General features: G+C 43.2%; 1 protein-coding gene across 1 annotated transcript in view; it reads right to left on the minus strand.

The window, feature by feature from the left end:
- The window catches only part of LOC104075745 (netrin receptor UNC5C-like), a gene marked incomplete at its 5' end in the record, with an annotated part of 18,175 nt that extends 1,736 nt beyond the window's left edge, over nt 1-16,439 (minus strand). Inside the window, 5 exons of the mRNA XM_009576355.1 lie at nt 928-1,096; nt 10,188-10,275; nt 13,116-13,460; nt 14,712-14,903; nt 16,383-16,439. Coding sequence (XP_009574650.1) covers nt 928-1,096; nt 10,188-10,275; nt 13,116-13,460; nt 14,712-14,903; nt 16,383-16,439 — 851 coding nt within the window. The remainder of the gene's footprint in view (nt 1-927; nt 1,097-10,187; nt 10,276-13,115; nt 13,461-14,711; nt 14,904-16,382) is intronic.
- Between the last annotated feature and the right edge of the window lie 1,551 nt (nt 16,440-17,990).

The raw sequence follows: 17,990 nt of genomic DNA on the forward strand, positions 1-17,990 counted from the left end.
CGGACACAGCGCTCTTGCTGCTGTCAGCCCAACCACCTTCAAAAGCCACCCTGCCCTCATTAAACCTACCGGTAGGAGAAGGTGCCCTTGCCAAATTAATTATGTGAGACCAAACTGGTGGCAGCAGGTACCTAGAAGCACAGAGCTGGAGAGGAAGGCTCTGTCAGGATGGCCCAGCCTTGCTTGAAAGCATCACTTTATGCTCCAGTTCCAGCGGAAGATCCTTCTGCCACCCTGCCCCAGGGCATCCTCCTGCTGCACTACTGCCAAGGAACCACCCCAGGCTCCCACCAAGCCTGCGCTGCCCAGCAATGCTTGTGCAGCTCCCGAGTTAACAGGGTGCAGAGTTGGATCCCGGCCGCATGAACTGAATCAAAGTGATGCTCCGCCAACACGTTAGGAGGGAAAAAGAAAAGAAAAGTAAGGCCTATAAATTTTACTAAGCTGGCCGATGTCTTGATGCCGAAGCAGGAGTTCATTTGCAGCATTATTTTCACTTTCTTGAAAACAGACTATAAACCAGGGGAGTTCAAACTACTCCATAAAAAACATTTTCTTATTTCTAGAATCGAGTCAGAAATTCTTTTCAGCCATTGGTTTTTATTTTGCCTTTTCTCTTCCTTCTCTCCCCATGACTTCGGCACAATATCCTGCCGTGACCAAAAGCTCAAGTGTCAAAATCCTGCCATGAAGGTTCTTTCATGGAAAACAGTCAGAATTAGGAGGCACCAAACTGCCCCAAGACGGCATCTCTGTATAGGCACTGGGCAGCTTAGGTAGCTGGTGCACTCCTGCCTGCCCGCAGCAGCCACGCATCTCACACAGAAGGCCTGAATTACAGGCATCCTGTATTCGGAAAGGCAGCTGAAGGATTAGCAGAGAGCCCTGCACGCAGTCGGCACACAGGCTGGAGCTCCGGAGCCTCACCTCCCACGGGCCCTGGGCAGCCTGGTGCTTCAGCTGGATCTGCCAGTCCTCCGTGTTCGGTTCTGCGCAGTGGTGCATGGTTAAAATGACGGGCCGGGTTAGCAGCGCTCCTGGGGGGCCGCAGCTCACCACCGGTGTCAGCAGGGTTTGGCTGTCTTCTACAGGCGGCCTAACAACGGGAGAGAAAGATGGGTATGTTACGTCAGTTGGAAAAGGCAAAAAGGTACATTCAGGTATGTAAAAATAAAAAATCCTTCTCTTAAAATAAAAAGATTGTGCAAGCAAAGAAAGGGTGGGTTTGGTTTGTGGTTTGGTTTTTCTTTCCAAATCCCAAAGTGGTTTTTTTTTGCCAAATACCACTCATTTGTCGAAATGTAGGTTTAGGTGGCAGCAAATTATAGACCACACCTACTGAGCACCCCCCGCTCTGAAGCATCCTTGCAGACGATATGCAGAGGCTTCACTTCACCCACTGCCGAAAATGCAGTCACTGCTGCATTTGGCAGTTGTTTAGCAGCATACAAAAATGAGCAGTGGCTCTTGTAAGCACCATGTGTGAGAATTATTTACTGTCTGGACAGAGAAAATTGAAGAACAAAGGAAGAGAACTAATGAGAGAGAACATAATAAGAGAACATCTGAAACCTCCTAAGTGGTATACAGCACATCTGAGACGTGCAGTTTTGGTTCAGAGCCATCTCCAAACCCACTGATAGTCCATTTTACTTAAAGGGAGTTCAGATCTACTAGAATGGCTTTTGCAAATATGCCTGTGGGGAGCGAAGGGGTGGTAAGGAATAGTGCAGAGGGCAAAACACACTCGCAAAGCCTGAGATTTCTAGTGATAACCCAGAGCTGTTCAGTTAAAAACATGGGTATTGTCCAGCGCGCTTGCGGCCAGTCACTAGGAATGGGTGATATGGAAAACCATAGAAATATACAGGACGCATTGCATACACTGTAGTTTGTAAACAAGCGTGTGCATGTGTGCACGCGCGCATGCGTGTGCATGTGTGCGCCTGTGTAAACTACCCCAGACCAACTGCTGAGGAGCTCAAAATCGGAGGAAGCATGAGTGACTTTAACTGGTCATCTGGTATATGACAAATACAGCCGAATGTGCCTCATCAACCACCTCCCTAAATAATACAGAGGACAAATTCATGATCCAGAAACCAGCAAGCAGGAGATTAAAAGTGTTCAATGTGATCTGCGCTTAAACTCCAGTTCTGCCCACAGAACCTCCCGTCTTCTGCTCCAGCTAAGGGTTCAATCCCTTGTTGCATTTACAAATACTTGGATTTACATCTGTATTGGTCTTAGTGGCATCAGTTGAGATAACATTAAATACTGTTTATTTCTGCAAGTCTTTGCCTTTACCAAAAAAAAGTAGCTGTAATCTTAGATAACATTTTCAAGGAGGCCCAATCAGGACAGAAGCTGTTTTGATATCCAATTTATTGCACGTATTCTGGCTATTGCAAAGATACGTCCACGCGCATATCCTAATTTTGCTCACCTTAATTCTCCCTGAATAATCCATTAATCCCACAGAAAATAAAAGACTAACTTTTGAGAAATCCTTTTCCAAAGTGGGATGAAGGGACTTTTGAAAAGTGTCTCTTATTGCGACAACTGTTGTGGGAGGTTTTTATAACATTTGAGGAAAAAAAAGGTCCAGCATGGAAAAAATTTAAATCTATGGAAATCAGTAAATCCAGATGATATGCATCTGTGGAAATTAACTGATGAGTTTACTAAATGACTTAACAATTGTTTCTGAAAAGCCGTGGACTGGAAATAAACAGCTGCGATAGCTGCCTTTCAAAAAAGATGTAAAATATAGCAATCTGGACAGCTATCATGTATTATGCCGGTTATTTTAGCCTAACGAGCAGCACACAAAAGAAATGAAACACTAACAGATAGAGTACCTAGTCCAGCTCCTCTTGCATGCTGTAGGGATCTCTGGATTCAGATTAAGAAGATCAGGGATTGCTCTCTTGCAAGACTGAACTGAATAAATCATTGGGCAGTTTTTGACTAAAATGTTGCTTCTTTTTCAGACTCATTTACTTCAGGTTTTTTTCACAAGAAGCAACAAGAAGCTTAAAAAACATTCACAGTGTGGTGGTGGTTTGTAATGGTCATCTACCTTGTGCATTAATGGATATTTGAACACTCTCCTACAGACTAATTCAAGAAATTTCAAAAAACATAATGTCTTATGAGAAAGATCTTTCAAAATTACAGTATTTGTCTGGAAAGCTACAGATATGACAAGCTATAGACTTAATGATCTGGTTGACCTAACTTCATCTAAAAGACTACTGACCCATGAAGAAGGAAGGAAAAAAACACAAGTTATCATAGTTTTTTGGACTGAATTACAAAACCAGCAGTCAAAAAGAATATAGGAGGGAATATATCATGATTGCCGTAAAAAAATTCATCGAGTGTCTTTTAGGTGAAAAATGAGTTAAAATCGACAAGAATCTGAGCACTGATGCATGTGGTTAAAAAAAGCCAAAAGGTCATTAAAATAATACGGTACTGATAAATCATACAGCCTAAAGTTGTCTCAAAGTAAAATTAAGTTTAGCCACTGCTCCGTGACAAAATTTTGTTAGCTGTTAAATTTTAGGACTCTGATGGAGGGCATGATTCTGCGCTGCAACATTTTATATCCGATTAGCACACGTATAAAAAATGATGCAGAACACAAAGTTGGGGGGCGCTCCAGACTGCACAGTCAGCAAGTGAGATGGGAAGCAGATACAAGCATACAAAGCACATGAAAAAAATAGAAAGGCTTAGTATTTTTTTCCCCAAGTTGGTAAACAGCATCTTTGTCACCAGACTTAGGAGATTCATTGCCAAGTGGATGAGATATGCGTGCTCCTGGCCTGGGTGTTTATGATACAGGACACTCTGATGAGCGAAGAGCAGAAAAATGGGCCAACTGAGAGGGTGGTTGATTTTGCAGTCCCCAGTTGCCAACCAGACACGCATCCGAGTCCGGCACCACAAAGTTATGGAACGCTGCTGGTCCCAATGACTCTTCCCCACCAGCCACCTCATGCAGATACTGGTCCCCTCAGCTCCCCACCAGTTTGGGGACTGCAAGTGACCTAACTACTTTAAGCCTTTAAAAACTGAGATATAATGAGTTGCAGAGAAGTTCTCGAATGGTGTGAAACAGGGGTCAGTGTCACTGAACAGGTGAAATCCCAGCTCTGTGGAAGTCAATGCTAAACCTTTCCCTGACTACTGCGAGGCCAGGATTTCTACTCGCAATGTGGAAGGCAATGTAAATAGCAACACAATCATTAAATTTACAGATAACAGCAAGTAAGGAATTATTGCAAGTAACAATGAGAGCCAGAAAATAATGCAAAAGATCCAGAGGGGGTAAAAATATGGGTAGGAGACAAAATCCTATTAATTGTACAGCAGCTCACACTTCCAGAGCAAACATAGTTATTTAGAGGCAAAGAAAAACAATAAAAGTGAAAAAGATTTCAGGTGAGTTTACTGCTGCAACGCAGCAGGCTTCAACGTGTAATGTGACACAGTGGCAAAAAGCAAATCTGATTTCTGGGGCTGTATGGGACAAGGCATGTCAGGGGACGCTGAGGTGATACTCCCTTCCCTATCCAGCTCTAACGTGACTGCAGGTAGCAGGGTGTTTAGGGACCACAGTGAGATCTCGGAAATAAACACCTGAAACCCGAAGGAATGAGGCTAAACCACGCAATGGCACATACAGCAGAGAGGTACCCTATGACAACTGACAGGAAAAAGGAACAAAAATCTCTTAGCAGATTTTTTCTTATTTCTCACTGTTTCTAATTTCCATTTTAAAACAAAAGGATTATGCCTTACTATAGCTAATGAGACCAGAAACAGATGCAGTAGACAAGATATATTATACAAGAGATATTAATCTTTCTGCTCCAAGGCATAAACCCAACACTAATTGATGGGATTAGTAAACAACAAATTCCCCTGAAGACAGGTTATTGTGTAGTCATTCATTACGAGTAATTTTCTGCCTTCTCCTGGAGCAGGTGATGCAGCACCTGGCCAGGATCCTGGCCTAGACGAGTGCCTGTTGTAACTGAGTATTGCGATTTCGGTGTTATAGATCGCAGGAGATCCAGCATAAAACACAGAGACAGAGGAGCATATAGAGCAAGGGAATTATCTCCTCTAAAGCAGAAAGATCTTTGAGCAGACATCTTCAAAACTGTGGGCCAGAACCTACTTTTAGGCTGTTATACAAAAAAGAACCTCAAACCCCAAAAAACCCCATATGCTTCACTTGAGGCTTGCAGCAGTCTTGGGATGACTTATTAGATAGGACTGGGCATTCAGCTGTGCTAGTATGACTCCAAAGTCACTTCACTGCAGGTGAAAGAGATGGTTTTGTTTTACAAAGATATGACTGAGACTAAAATTCAATCCCCTGCCTAGCATTGCTATTAAAAGGCACTAACAGTAACTGAAAGGTCTTCAGATATTTTTAGATGTCGTCCCATCCTGCACCGCTTATCAAGAACAGTCACCTTTTATTTAAGAGCAAACAAACTTTTATTCACTATATCTGGTCCCTTCACAATCAAATTTGTGTTTTTAATGGGATTACTCATTCGAAACTGTCTCCCTCTAACAAGCCAGACCATATTCATTAAGGTAGCTGTCAGACAGCAGATGTGAGCACAACTACAGAAATCTCTGCTCCTCAGTGGGCCTACATCACGCTCCCTGGCACCATGTGTAGATGTTACAGGCAATCACAGCAGCTCAGGAAGCACAGGACGGAGCAGGGAGAGAGGAATGGCTGACTCATAGCAACAGATGGCAACCCTTCTACACAGCTTAGTCAAAAGTCAGAGGGAAGACATTTTATTTCTCCTTTCATTGCTGGGGCCTTATCTTTAATATGTATTCCTTCTTAAGTTTAGACTTATATTCTTGACTGACCTTGATTCTTCTGCTAGTCTATCTTTAGAAAGAAAATGAGCTGAAAAGTTTTGCTCCCCTTTTGCTCATGCTCTGGTTTTTTTTATTTTGAATTTTTCAATTATAATGACTGGCACTTCATGAAATTGTCTTCTGGAGTTGCAAAGTAATTTTGTTTATGCAACTGAGATACAGAAGGAAAGTAGAGAAACGAGATGTGGAAGACTTCAATTTCTTTTATTTCACATCACTAAGCTTAGAGTTTACTGGTGAAAAAGGCAACATTGTTCCTTGGATCAAACTCACTGATCGGCTGCGTGACTTTAATATAAAGTCTATACATATATTGTGAAGCCACTGATTCAAATCCTGACAAGGCTCACCCGACGATTCTCTCTTTTAAGGTAGCTAATTTGGAAGTTGCACAATTTATGTGTGTCTTCTATCAAGATCTTCAGGAGCACTGCTTCCTCCATTCTTCAGGGTTGTCACATTTCGTGGGCATGGCGACATCCACTCTCACTTGCATCATCTCCTGTGTGATGGATTACACAGGAGTGCCCTTCACTGTGCCATATTTAGTGCAGTTCTTGCCTCTGATTAGAGTATGCAAGAGCAGCTCCACCTAAAGCTGTGCAAGCTCGGCAGGGGTTCACGCAGGAACGCGGGAACTGCCATACAAGATGAAACCAGTGGTCCATCAAGGCCCGGACCCCATCTAGCACTGACCAGTGCCAGATGTTTCCAAAGGAAGCACACAGCTCCACTAATTTAGCTCACAGCTAAACTTGTTTTTTAACCCGAGGCAGTCAAGAAAATCCTGAAGGTTGGAGGTTTATACTCATGCTATTTAATCCTTAATCGTGTAAGACCTAGGCTCTCACAGATGCTCATGGGAACAGGCTCTCGCCAGGTACTGGTCACAACAACGTGTTTATTTTATAAGTGAAACCACAGCTCAAGAAGGCACCCCTGCTTGTAAATCTCTAAGTCAGTGATATTTCCCCAGACTAAGGGAGAGAGCATCTGATCACCACTGAAAAAGCTACAGAAACCTGTAGACAGTTGTAAAATATTCTCATAGGCTTGTCATTTTTTCAGTTATATATATATCTATATACACACCCATACATGTATCTATATATACACCCATACATCCATACATATCTATGTATACATATAAATACATAGATATCCTTTTCCCCACTGTAGCTACTTCATAAAGCACAAGGACCTTTCCAAGAGGTCCAGAATCTCTCACGCCAGCCAGGTATCAGAGCCCGGTAGCTGCTTGCCATCCATCCGGCCCTGAATGACAGGCAGAATGAGGATGAGCTTGCAGTGCAGGAGCAGGAAAACCAGCCTGCTGGAGTATCAGTTTAGGAAAAGAGAAAACCCACTGTGCCACAAGCACGCTAACACACTTTTAGAGAAAACAACTGCCTCAAGTGGCGTTTATTGCAAGCCATCAGAACCCCAATTCACCGCAGAAGGATAATGCTTTGAGGGTGACCCTCCTGCTCTCACACGCTTTGATGGATATGAAATGGAATAAAGAGAATGTCTCGGAAAGCTCTCCTAACCAATCTGCAAGGCAACACAAAGAATGATATTACTGGGTTATGAAGTCTCTCAAATGTCTGTACTACAGGTTTCAGAGATTAACTGGGGAAATATATTAGGAAAACAAAGGAAGGAAAAGAAAAGGGGAATTTGCAGGACTCTGAGGGTAACAGATTTCCTGTTTCAGCTTGACTGTTCAGAAGTCGCTCCATATTTCACAAACAAAGTGTGAGCTAAATCTGAAGTTGCTGGAGATACGTGAGCTGTGATGGTACGCCTCTGCTGCTGCACTGGTTCTATTTAGGGTAGTGCTACGGGGACCACATTCTCGCCTCAATGGTGGTTGTAAATCAAGAAAAAGAGCCTGCTTTCATTTCTGATTATAACACCCATTTTATAGTTTCCTATATGTCCCCCTCCAAACTACATCAACACACGACAGGACTTTTCAACCCACATGCATTTACACAGTGCACATGAAAATAAATACAGGGCCTCACAGGGTTTATTGAACACACTCCAGTTACCGCTTGGCCAGAAAAGCGAATGTCTGCAGCTAGTCCTTACTGTGGACTATCACTCTCCGCTGGAGTGCTGTAAGAGTGCAGCAGCGGATTTAAAAAATAATTAGGCTGCACACTAACTCTGTGGTACCTACATGACTTCAATTATATGAAGTAACATCTGTGGCCATGCAGTCAGAAAAAGAGGCTTTGACCAAGCTACAGCTCTGCTACAGAAAGTGAAGTGTCTGGTAACACAGTCCTGCAGCGGGAGACCATTACAGCTGGGTGCTGGGTGCCACCCACCCCCTTCTGCTCCTGGGCACCTGGGGAAAGGGAGCAGGGAACAGGGGAGGTCGTTACAGTCCTGCAGCGCTTAAGCCCTTTTCGGTGACCATTTGGTTCCAAGTGATCTAGACAACACCTGACGAGCTCCATTTTCAATGTCCTAGAAGCAGTTGGTTTCCATGAGCATGAAGAGCCTGGCATGCTGGAGGGGGGCTGAAAAGCTGCCATAGATCAAATAAGCAACTGGGGTCTGTGTGCCCAGGAAGCGATTACCACCACGATGGCCAAGGCAGCCTACCCTCTCCTCTCCTCTCCTCTCCTCTCCTCTCCTCTCCTCTCCTTGGGGAAGAAATCACTTCTCAAAGTCTTCATTGCAAGTGAGGATTCACACCTTTCCTGTTCTCTTCTGCAGGCATACTTCAGCACACTTGCTCAGTTTGGCAGAGCACAGCTCCAAGCATGCTTTTGCCAATACAGGTTAACCTATCCTTCTATCTCCTGTGTGACCTGCTGAGTAACAGCTATCACAAAGCACGCAGAGGAGGCTTTATGACCCTCAAAGAAAATAAATCAGACTAGCACATGACATTGGTTGTCCACAGCTGCATGAATAAGGAGGCAGGGATTCCCTCCATAACTGGCTGAAAAGAAAATAATTCCTCCTAGGAATGAAATAATTTTTTTTGGAAGAATTAGATATTTTGAAAAGGCAGATTTGGAGGCAAGCTGAATAACAGGGGATGCCCTCTGATTTTAGTTTTTTTTTCCTTCTGCAGGAAAGTCCTTATTCAACGCTTTTCTAAGTGTCTTTAAAACACAGCCAAAAGTAATAGGAATACAATCAATACTAGATATGAACAGAGACACTTTTTCTGTAGCTGCAATTAGCTATTTTCAAAAAGCAGGCGATGAATAATGTATGCAAAAGGGTGGGTGGAGGGCTTACTTATTTTTTCTTTAAGCAGATTATTTTAGCATGGGTGAAAGACTACCAAGCTAAAGAATAGTGTTCAATATCACGCAGTGTATAAACAGCTGTGGCTTAGCACATAATGAAAGCCATTAAGGGGCTGAGCCAAAAAATGTACCTAGCTATGAGGAGAAGAAAGAGGCAAAGTACCGTGTAATGATTGCTTAGATTCACATTTGCCATTCAGCCTTTGTGCACGAGTCCATCCTGCAGACTAAGATCTCACCTTTCTCTTCATTAGGTTTTCCTAAACTGCTTCAAATGGTGTCTTGGCGTTTTTGGAAACTTTTTTTATGCCAAGGCTTCCCGATCGCTCAGTAGACATCAAGATCTAGAATATGAATTGGCCACACATGCAGATAACAGGTGAGAACAACAGGGGTCATCCCAACATTGGCTCTGGGTGGCCCTCGGCGTGCTGTGCCTGGGGCTAAGCAGGACAACTACTTGCTTACTTCTACCTCGGAGCAAGGAGGGGTGAAGGACACCAAAAGCTTTGGCTCTGTCCTCTTCACTGCACAGACTAGCCAAGCCCATGAAGGGTAAAGTAAAAATTCACCTTCATTATAATAGGAGAGGAGATTTTCCAAGCCAGGTGCTCAGGCACCTGTCCCTCTTCTGAGCCAATTTGCCACCTTGCTCCTCTGCTCCCTTCTCCTTTGCAGCACGGGTCTTACCTCACACCTTCTCTGCTGCACCAAACTCACGCTGGCACATTTTCCTCACTTCTGGCTATGATTCAGCATTCCCCCAGCTTGAGGGCTTGCTGCAGAACGCAACTCTTGGTTAGAAAAGCAAAAGTTCTGAGCTGGTTTTGCGGCAAAGTTTATCCTTGGCTTTGCCCACATTTAGCTCCAAGTCAGCAGATAGCTTCAATGCAGTTGACTTTGCATAAACATATTACCACAGGTCTTTAGTTACTACATTGTTCCCCTCTGTTAATGCACAAGCAAATAAAGACAGTCTTTTACCTCATGTTCTCCTTCCTGTGAACTGTCACATACATTTCATAGACTCTCCCTTGTGGAACAGCCCCCGCTGGGATCAGCAAGCTTACTCCTGCAGAACGGAAGAGACACAAAAGATAAAATGGAAAAAAAGAGGCAAGTGGGCCTGTGAAGAGGCATGACAGGAGAGGCAGAAGATGAAGCCTGGGATCCCAGATTTTCACCCAACCTCACCAGCAGACTCTAAACGACCTCGGGAGGAACTCGGGAGAAAAAGTATTTACTGCAACCCTGGCGTCGCAGATCCGGCAGTCAGCTGGTCTGTTCTTACTCCTCTTGTGCGTCGGCACTGAAATAGGGGAGTGGAGAAGAGGATTTTCTTCCCTTCCATTTTATTTCATTTAAAGAGCAGACAGACGGTTAGGCTGCTGCTTACCTTGTAAAATGATGGAAAAACTAACAACTCTGACTAAAACTAAAGCTGTAACGGGACATCTCTCCCTAGGCAATTCTTACTTAATTAAAATCAGGAAAGAAAGGCAGTGCAGCACTGTCCCAGGAAGCAACAAGAACTAGTTGTTTTCTGAAAGATGGCTTCTGCGACTGGCATCCTGTCTTTTAATGCGCTCAGCTTCTAATTAGACTGCCAGGGAGGCAAAATTGGGCTTCTTGGTATTTTGAAGTGTAGAGTGGCTCAAAATTCGGGTATCCAACCTTGAAAAAAATGTGGGCAAATATGCTCTGTGCCCTTTCCAGTGACGATTAGCTGCACACTTGATATTACAAAACACTGTTCTTACATTACTGCAATTTCAGAAATGTAGCAAGTGACTCCCCAGAAAACAGAGGGTCCTGTCATTACATGACAAACACGGCACATGAACCAGCTATTTCACTCTGCTGGACACGTCTCAGCCAGCTGTCTTTGCAGATGTGGATTAGCTGGGAATCAGTGGCAAGGATTTTAATACAGTTATTACTACACAGCTGAAAACAAACCTACAGGCAGATTATTTACATTTACACATATGCTCGAGAGAGGCTTTATAGAAACTTTGCACGGCCCTGTCTCTCCTCTTTAGCATACATGGTTTGGTTACGCTGGTGCCCTCCCATGTGTTGGTGTACAGGGGCTCAGTCCCATACCTGGCTTTGAAGGGGTGGGATTAGCTATGAAAGCATTTTCCATGAATGCCTTCTGACACTTGTTTCTTTTCAGGCCTGTTACACCTCAGCTGTGCATGTTCTCAGCTGTAACAGGGCAGGCGTAGCGTAAACGAAGGGCTTTGATCATATCACTAGGTGGATATACATACATCTAGAAGAAGCACGGAGGCATACACGGTAGCGGTAGACAGACTGATGTATTTTAGAAAACTTATCTTAATCATTTTGAAGGGATTACAGCAATAAATAACCATCTTTTTTTCTTTACAAATTGGTATTAACATATGTGAATTAAATGTGACTAATAGACTTTGCTGACAATGTACACCACCATGGCGTAAGAAACCTGAGTATTAATATCTACCTTCAACTGCTACTTAAAGAAATGTGAAATCCAGGACTGTATAGCATAAATTTTCAACACTGCTCAGCAGTCAGCACCAGATTTCATTAAGTAGTTCAGCTTTCACTCAGGCTCTTAAATTTAATAGCTATTTTTGCCCCCTGTTCCACGGTAGCTCAGAGAGGAGGACTACTGCTCACCGACCACTTTTGGCTGCTTCCTGGGCAGTGTGGGGCTGCGTCCTGGAAGGTTCTGGGCCACCTAGGTGTTTTGCTTTCTCCATAACATCAACAAACAAAAAAAGATCCAGTAAAGGAGCAAGAGACAAGGGTAGGCACTATCTCCTCAGTCAGGGCACTGTGCTCTAAAAAGGCCTAGAGCTGACCACCAGGTGTAAAGGAGGAAGGCAGAAAAGCTGTGAGACCTTGAGCTATCTCATCAGGGAGTTGTGGTCTCACATATACTGTGGCCCTACCTGGACTCAGAGCTCCAGAGAAACCGGGCAGGGGGATTCCTGATCACTGTATAGCCTATATATCCCCCACATCCAGTGTTTTATGCATTTGATTCGACCCCACTTCAGATGTTAATGCTGCTCTTCATTAGCATGCCCAACCCATGGGAACATCTAGGTGCTGAACTTCCTTTGAACGTCACACTTCATTTAGGAACCAAACAGCAGAATGGCTCTCCTAAAAAATCTGGCTGCGAGAGCCAAACTCTCCCAAGGCTGCCCAGGAGCTCCCTGGATGCTCTGCAACTGCCTCCTGGTGCCTGGGTGGCTTGAAGGGGGCCCAGCAGCCTGGCCTTGTACCCTATGAGAAAGACTGAGCAGCACCTTGCAATTACATCAAAGGGCTCGGTCCCCCTCTTTCCTAGTTGTAAAACAAGTCAATCATATGTATAACAAGGAAAGAAATATAGAAAAGACACTCTTGGGCCTTATTTTCCTTAGGTATGTAACGTGTGCAGGAAAAAAGCCTTCCAAAAATTAGTATTCTGCTGTCCTACTTCAATACCACACAGTCTGCAATGAATTGGAAGTGAAACAACCGATTTGTTTTTTAATTAATTTGTCCTTTTTACGTGTGATGACAAGATTGAGGCTTTCTGGCTTGCAGTCTCTTTTCTACAGCTGCATGAAAGGACAAGGTCAAGGATGCTGAATCTCACTTCACACAGCGAAGCTCTGAAGCCTCGCATGTCTCAGAAAGTGGCTAAGAGCCCTGCAATATTCTGTTAAAAAGGTGGCCAGGACTTTGGGAAAGGAATACTTGAAGTACCTTGGTAGACCTGAATAGGGGGAAAAAAATCTGTTTGTTCTGAACAAAGAAAAGGCAGAGTCCCAGGAGTGACCCTGTTTTTTCTTACATAAAAGCAAGCAAAGTCCACTTAAAAACACAAAACAACTGAGCCTTTAAGCCAACATGGCTAGCACTTACCTGAATTGGGAATTACTAGATGACCTCCTAAAGAATTGAAGGTCCCAAACGCCGTGCACGATGGATCTGTTTGCCGAGCAAGGCTCTGGGTTTTCATGTTCAGGGTCTCATTCTCCAGCAGAGACTGTGTAATCTGTGGGGACAGCTTGGAGGAGAAGTCAGAGAGGTCATCCTGGGGAGTGACTGCGCCAGAGGTGTTATAAACCTTGATTTTCAGGTTGGGCAGCGGGTCCAGGATCGGAGAATTGGTCATTGGGATTTTATCAGAGACGTCATGTAAGGCGTAAACAGGACCCCTGTACATGGCTGCAGCAGAAGTGAGGTCTGGTGGTACCGCAAGGAGGTCTGCATTGGAGATGAGAAGGAAGAACAGAATTACTTCTCTATTCTGATTACTTCCTTCTGGGTAACAATTCAGATTTGCATTCTGCATTTTGCATTTCATACCAAAGGTTAAGACATGCAAAGCCCTTGCAGACTGACCTTGGTCTCCTTTCCCATGCATCTCTCCAGCAAACTCCCAGGGCTTGTATTGCCCCAGCCGCTATGGAATCTAATTGTCATACAAAATTACAGCATGTTTCTGCTCTAAGGATTTTTCACCGGGATTATTTTTCCAGGCTGCACTCAGATTTCCAGTATGACATGCTTAGCTTCAGGGCAAGATGTTTTCCATACTCAGTAGATCTAGTTTTATTACTAATCCCCCCACTCTAAATGCTAAGTGAGAATCATTAACCGATTTATCTAATTGGCCTAATGATAGCATTCCTGAAATAAAAACCAGAACAAACCTATGAAGTCATCGTGCCCAGTGGGGGATTAGTACCTGCATCACACTTTCTGGAGATTCGTTTTAAGAGTATCCCCAGCAAAGAAAATGACACTTCTGCTAATCTTCCACATGACAACTCTCTTGTCATCTTAACTCTTACTTTGATTTATTCTTTTTGAACACATGTTGGAAAAAAAGGGGAACTCTACAGCCTAAATATGGGTCTGGAAAAAGCCAGCACTAACTTTAGAGTGTTTTTTTCTGGCCAATGAAGTGTGGAAATAATCAAGCTGTTATGCACCAGTGATAAAAATGCTCATTATTAAATGATGTTCTATGGCAACTTCTTCTTCTACGTTGTCTGTTGAAAGTACAGTACTTTCAAACTACTATTTATGCCTGTGGAGACAGGGCACAGTAAAAAGGCTATTAGTGAAACAAAGGGGAGGAAGATGTGATAGAATTACTGTACTGTAATATCATTCCTGCGATGAATCCTGCCTCTGTTGTTTCTGTCAGAGCTTTGCCTTTGATTTAAATTTGAGCTGGACCTGTATTTCCATAAATGTCTCTGTGTCTCACTCTCACATTCACGCTCTCTCTTCAGAAGTTAAATTCCTCTGCTTTATGCTCTTGAGCACATCTGAAAAATGCCAACGTGGGTTTTGGGCACTTGACCATCAGAAACAAATGGATATCATCTTTCTCCCTTTTATGAAGTGCCAACAATCACCCAGCGAATATCATTCATGCAGCCCAAGAGACCATAACCTTATAGCATCTCCCTGAATTGGTCAACACGGAGTGAAATGACAACTAACCTTGCCTTGCAGCCTTGATGTTAACAGGCTGAAATCCCCCATTTAGTGCTGAGGAGTCGATAATATCTGACTCAAAGTCACGGTGGTTCTTGCGATAGACGAACAGGGCCACAACCACGGAAATAGCCAGGCACACAATCACGGCTATGACGATCCCGACGTAGAGAGCAACATCGTCTGAGTCAGGAGCAGCTAGAGGGAGAGAGGCCAGGAACCTTGAAGAAATGTGCTCCTCACAGGGACTTTCAAGAAAACACATTCTTACTATTCTCGTTCCCTGCAGATATTTACTACATTTTTTTATAGGTTAATTTAAAATCCATTTCCAAAGCTATATAACAGGTCTATGCCCTTTTGATGGAAATGATCTTTGATTTCTCTCTAACTTGTGTTCTGACTCTTTGCCTATCTACTCATTCATCTGTCTAGTACCCAGGCTGTGAACTATTAAGCATAACACAAGTTACAGACTTAGTCTCATGAAGTAAATTCATGAAATTACGAAGTTATGAAATAAAGTTATGAAATAAAACGGTATATCATGGTGACATAGTGTCATAATATTGGTATTTAGTGGTTTTTCTGATAACAAAAAAATGTGGGATTTTAAACTTCAGAAGCCCTATTTTTTAATTAAAAAAAAGTCAAAAGCCCCAAAAAGTCCATTTTCTATGGAATACCTGGACTATCAGGATGTATCTTTGAGTCTGCTTTTTTTGAACTGTAATGTGTCAAGCCATTTCTCCCTTCCATCCATTTCCCTTTAAAAAAAAAAACTAGTAAAGCAGAGAATCAAACACCGAATTCTCATCATTGGCATTAACACATCCGTATTTGGAAGCACAAGAAATAATGTGGTAATTTACGAAAAGGAACCCAGATTTATTAGAGCTGTCTTGTGAGAAAATGGCTATGATATTTCTACTAGCTGCTTACACCGTATCTTCGGCACTAATTCCAGGCTAATCTCTAGTGTCGTTATCCACTAGACATTTTTTTCCAAAAAGTCTGAATATATGACCAAAATTTGATGTGTTTCTATACAGTGAAGAATCCCAGTTTTAGAGATAGCACAATGAAAAAAGAAAGTGCAAAACCAAGTCAAACTTTTTTACTACCCCGTTTTCGTTAAGTTTAAAACATGTGAAATAATTTTTACTTTATTTTTTGTTCCCTGCCTTCTAGCCATTGAAGCCAGGCTGCCCTCCAGTGCAGAGGTGAGAGCTGGCAGATGTTGAAAGGGTCTGATCAATCTCTGTATGCTCCTAGCTTTCAGCCCTTCAATGTACCAGTCTCGAAACATCACATTTTTTTCCTCAGCAGTTCAGGAAGCAGATCTCCAAGTTCCAGCTCAAAGACAAGTTATCCCTCCACCACATTTCTTACATTTGCTAAGGAAATTTTAATGAGAAGAGGGTTCATTCTCTCCAGTTTCTGCCTCAGAGGCAGCATCTTCTCCCATTTTCCTCGTGCATAAGGGCCGTTATCATTCTGTGTCAACCCACTGACAGTGAAATGCTGCGACTGCTGTCAAGAAAGCAGCATGCCACTTACTCGGCCGAACAGGTCCCTCTTTGCCTAGTCACACAGAGCTGGCGTAACAGTAAAGCTTGACCCAAGGAACAGCATCAAATTAGCATCCAGGAACGTAAAATCAAACATTAAACTTACAAGAAAATCCATATTCATTCTGGGTTCTCTGTTCAGTTGAAATAGGATAAATGAAACCTTAAAAAGAAAGAAATTAAACAAAAATGGGAACAAAATCAAATTAATGAGGAGAACAAAAAGGGAAGCATGAAAAATGGTTTCATTAAAAAAAAAGAAGGAAAAGAAACTGATGGCACTTTAAAATTCTGATACAGCACAGAATTATGATTTTGCATCCCCTGTCTCCTCCAGAGCCTTACTAAGAATTAATAAGCAGGCAGATTGAATTTCTATGCCAAAATCGGTCTCGAGTCACTAACTTTGGAGTGCTTAAAGTCTTTCTTTTATTGAGCATAAACTCTAATGGATCTAATTTATTTCAGACATCAAGGGTCATTAGCATATGGAAAGTCTTTTTTCCCTATCCCTGCCATATGCTTTAATTCCCAGGACATGTTCGGTGAGGCTCTAAACAGTTTTTTTATTTAATTATAGTAGCTTGCCGTTGATCTAATAAAGCTAAAGGAGACCTGTCGTCACTGGTCAGAGGTTAAATACCCATTCGCTGAGCAGAGTCCATGCACAAAGCCCTCTCTCTGTACTTCCCTGGAATTATTTTATCCTGTCTTTAATACACGTTCAATAGGAATTCCTCAGGGAGCAAAGAATTTGTCAGCAAATGGGAAACTGAGTGGCTTCTATTCAAAATTATTACAAAATCAATAAGGCCCCTGGGGTCACAACATTATTTATTTGAAATCTTTGCAAGCACCGTATATTGACAAAGTCGTAACACAATTTACAGCTGTATTTTGGAACGGATAAATAAGAGAGATTGTTTCCTTTGTCTTTTCTTTCTGCAGCTCCTCCAGCATGGCACGCTGGAGCTGCTCAGTTCGCACACGAGTCCTATGAACTTGCTAAGCACCTCCCAGCTGCTTTCCATCCATACGGGAATGCTGCAAGTCCCACCCTGCTGGAAAGGTAAATGACAAATCCAAAGTAAGCGGGGGAGTCGCTGTCAGGGATGGGATTAGAGTCAGTGTAAGACAGAAGGTACCGCTCCTCCATCACCTTCCCTCCAGTGCTTTTGAAGGGAATTTCACCCCCTCTCCCTGGATCGCACTGTGAGGAGCGCAGGTGGAACGAAACTGGAAAATGCACTCCTGGCACGTGCCTAATGCACAGGACCACGCTGCAGGCAGACTGGGGTAATAATCCCCAGCTCCCAGAAATGCTGAGTTTGGGTGCTCGGCATCTGTTGTGCTTTACATAGATCCTCCTGCCTGGCTGCACTGCTTGCTAATGAAGATATAGTCTATCCCAACCGCAGGTATAGACATACCTCTCCCCGAAGTTTCCAGACATTAACTATTGCGTAAATGCTACCTTAACTGAAATACCAGATGTACTGGGTTTGCATGGCAAGGTTTTGGCAGTGGAGGAGCTACAGACGTGGCTTCTGTGAGAAGCTGCTGGAAGCTTCCCCCATGTCCAATAGAGCCAATGCCAGCCGAGCCCATCAGCAATGGTGGTAGCGCCTCCGGGATAACATAGTTAAGAAGGGGGAAAAAAGCTGCACAACTGCAGCCAGAGAGAAGAGTGAGAATACGTGAGAGGAACAACTCT

Source organism: Fulmarus glacialis, unplaced genomic scaffold (genome assembly GCF_000690835.1).
Source record: "Fulmarus glacialis isolate BGI_N327 unplaced genomic scaffold, ASM69083v1 scaffold37854, whole genome shotgun sequence".
Taxonomy (NCBI): domain Eukaryota; kingdom Metazoa; phylum Chordata; class Aves; order Procellariiformes; family Procellariidae; genus Fulmarus; species Fulmarus glacialis.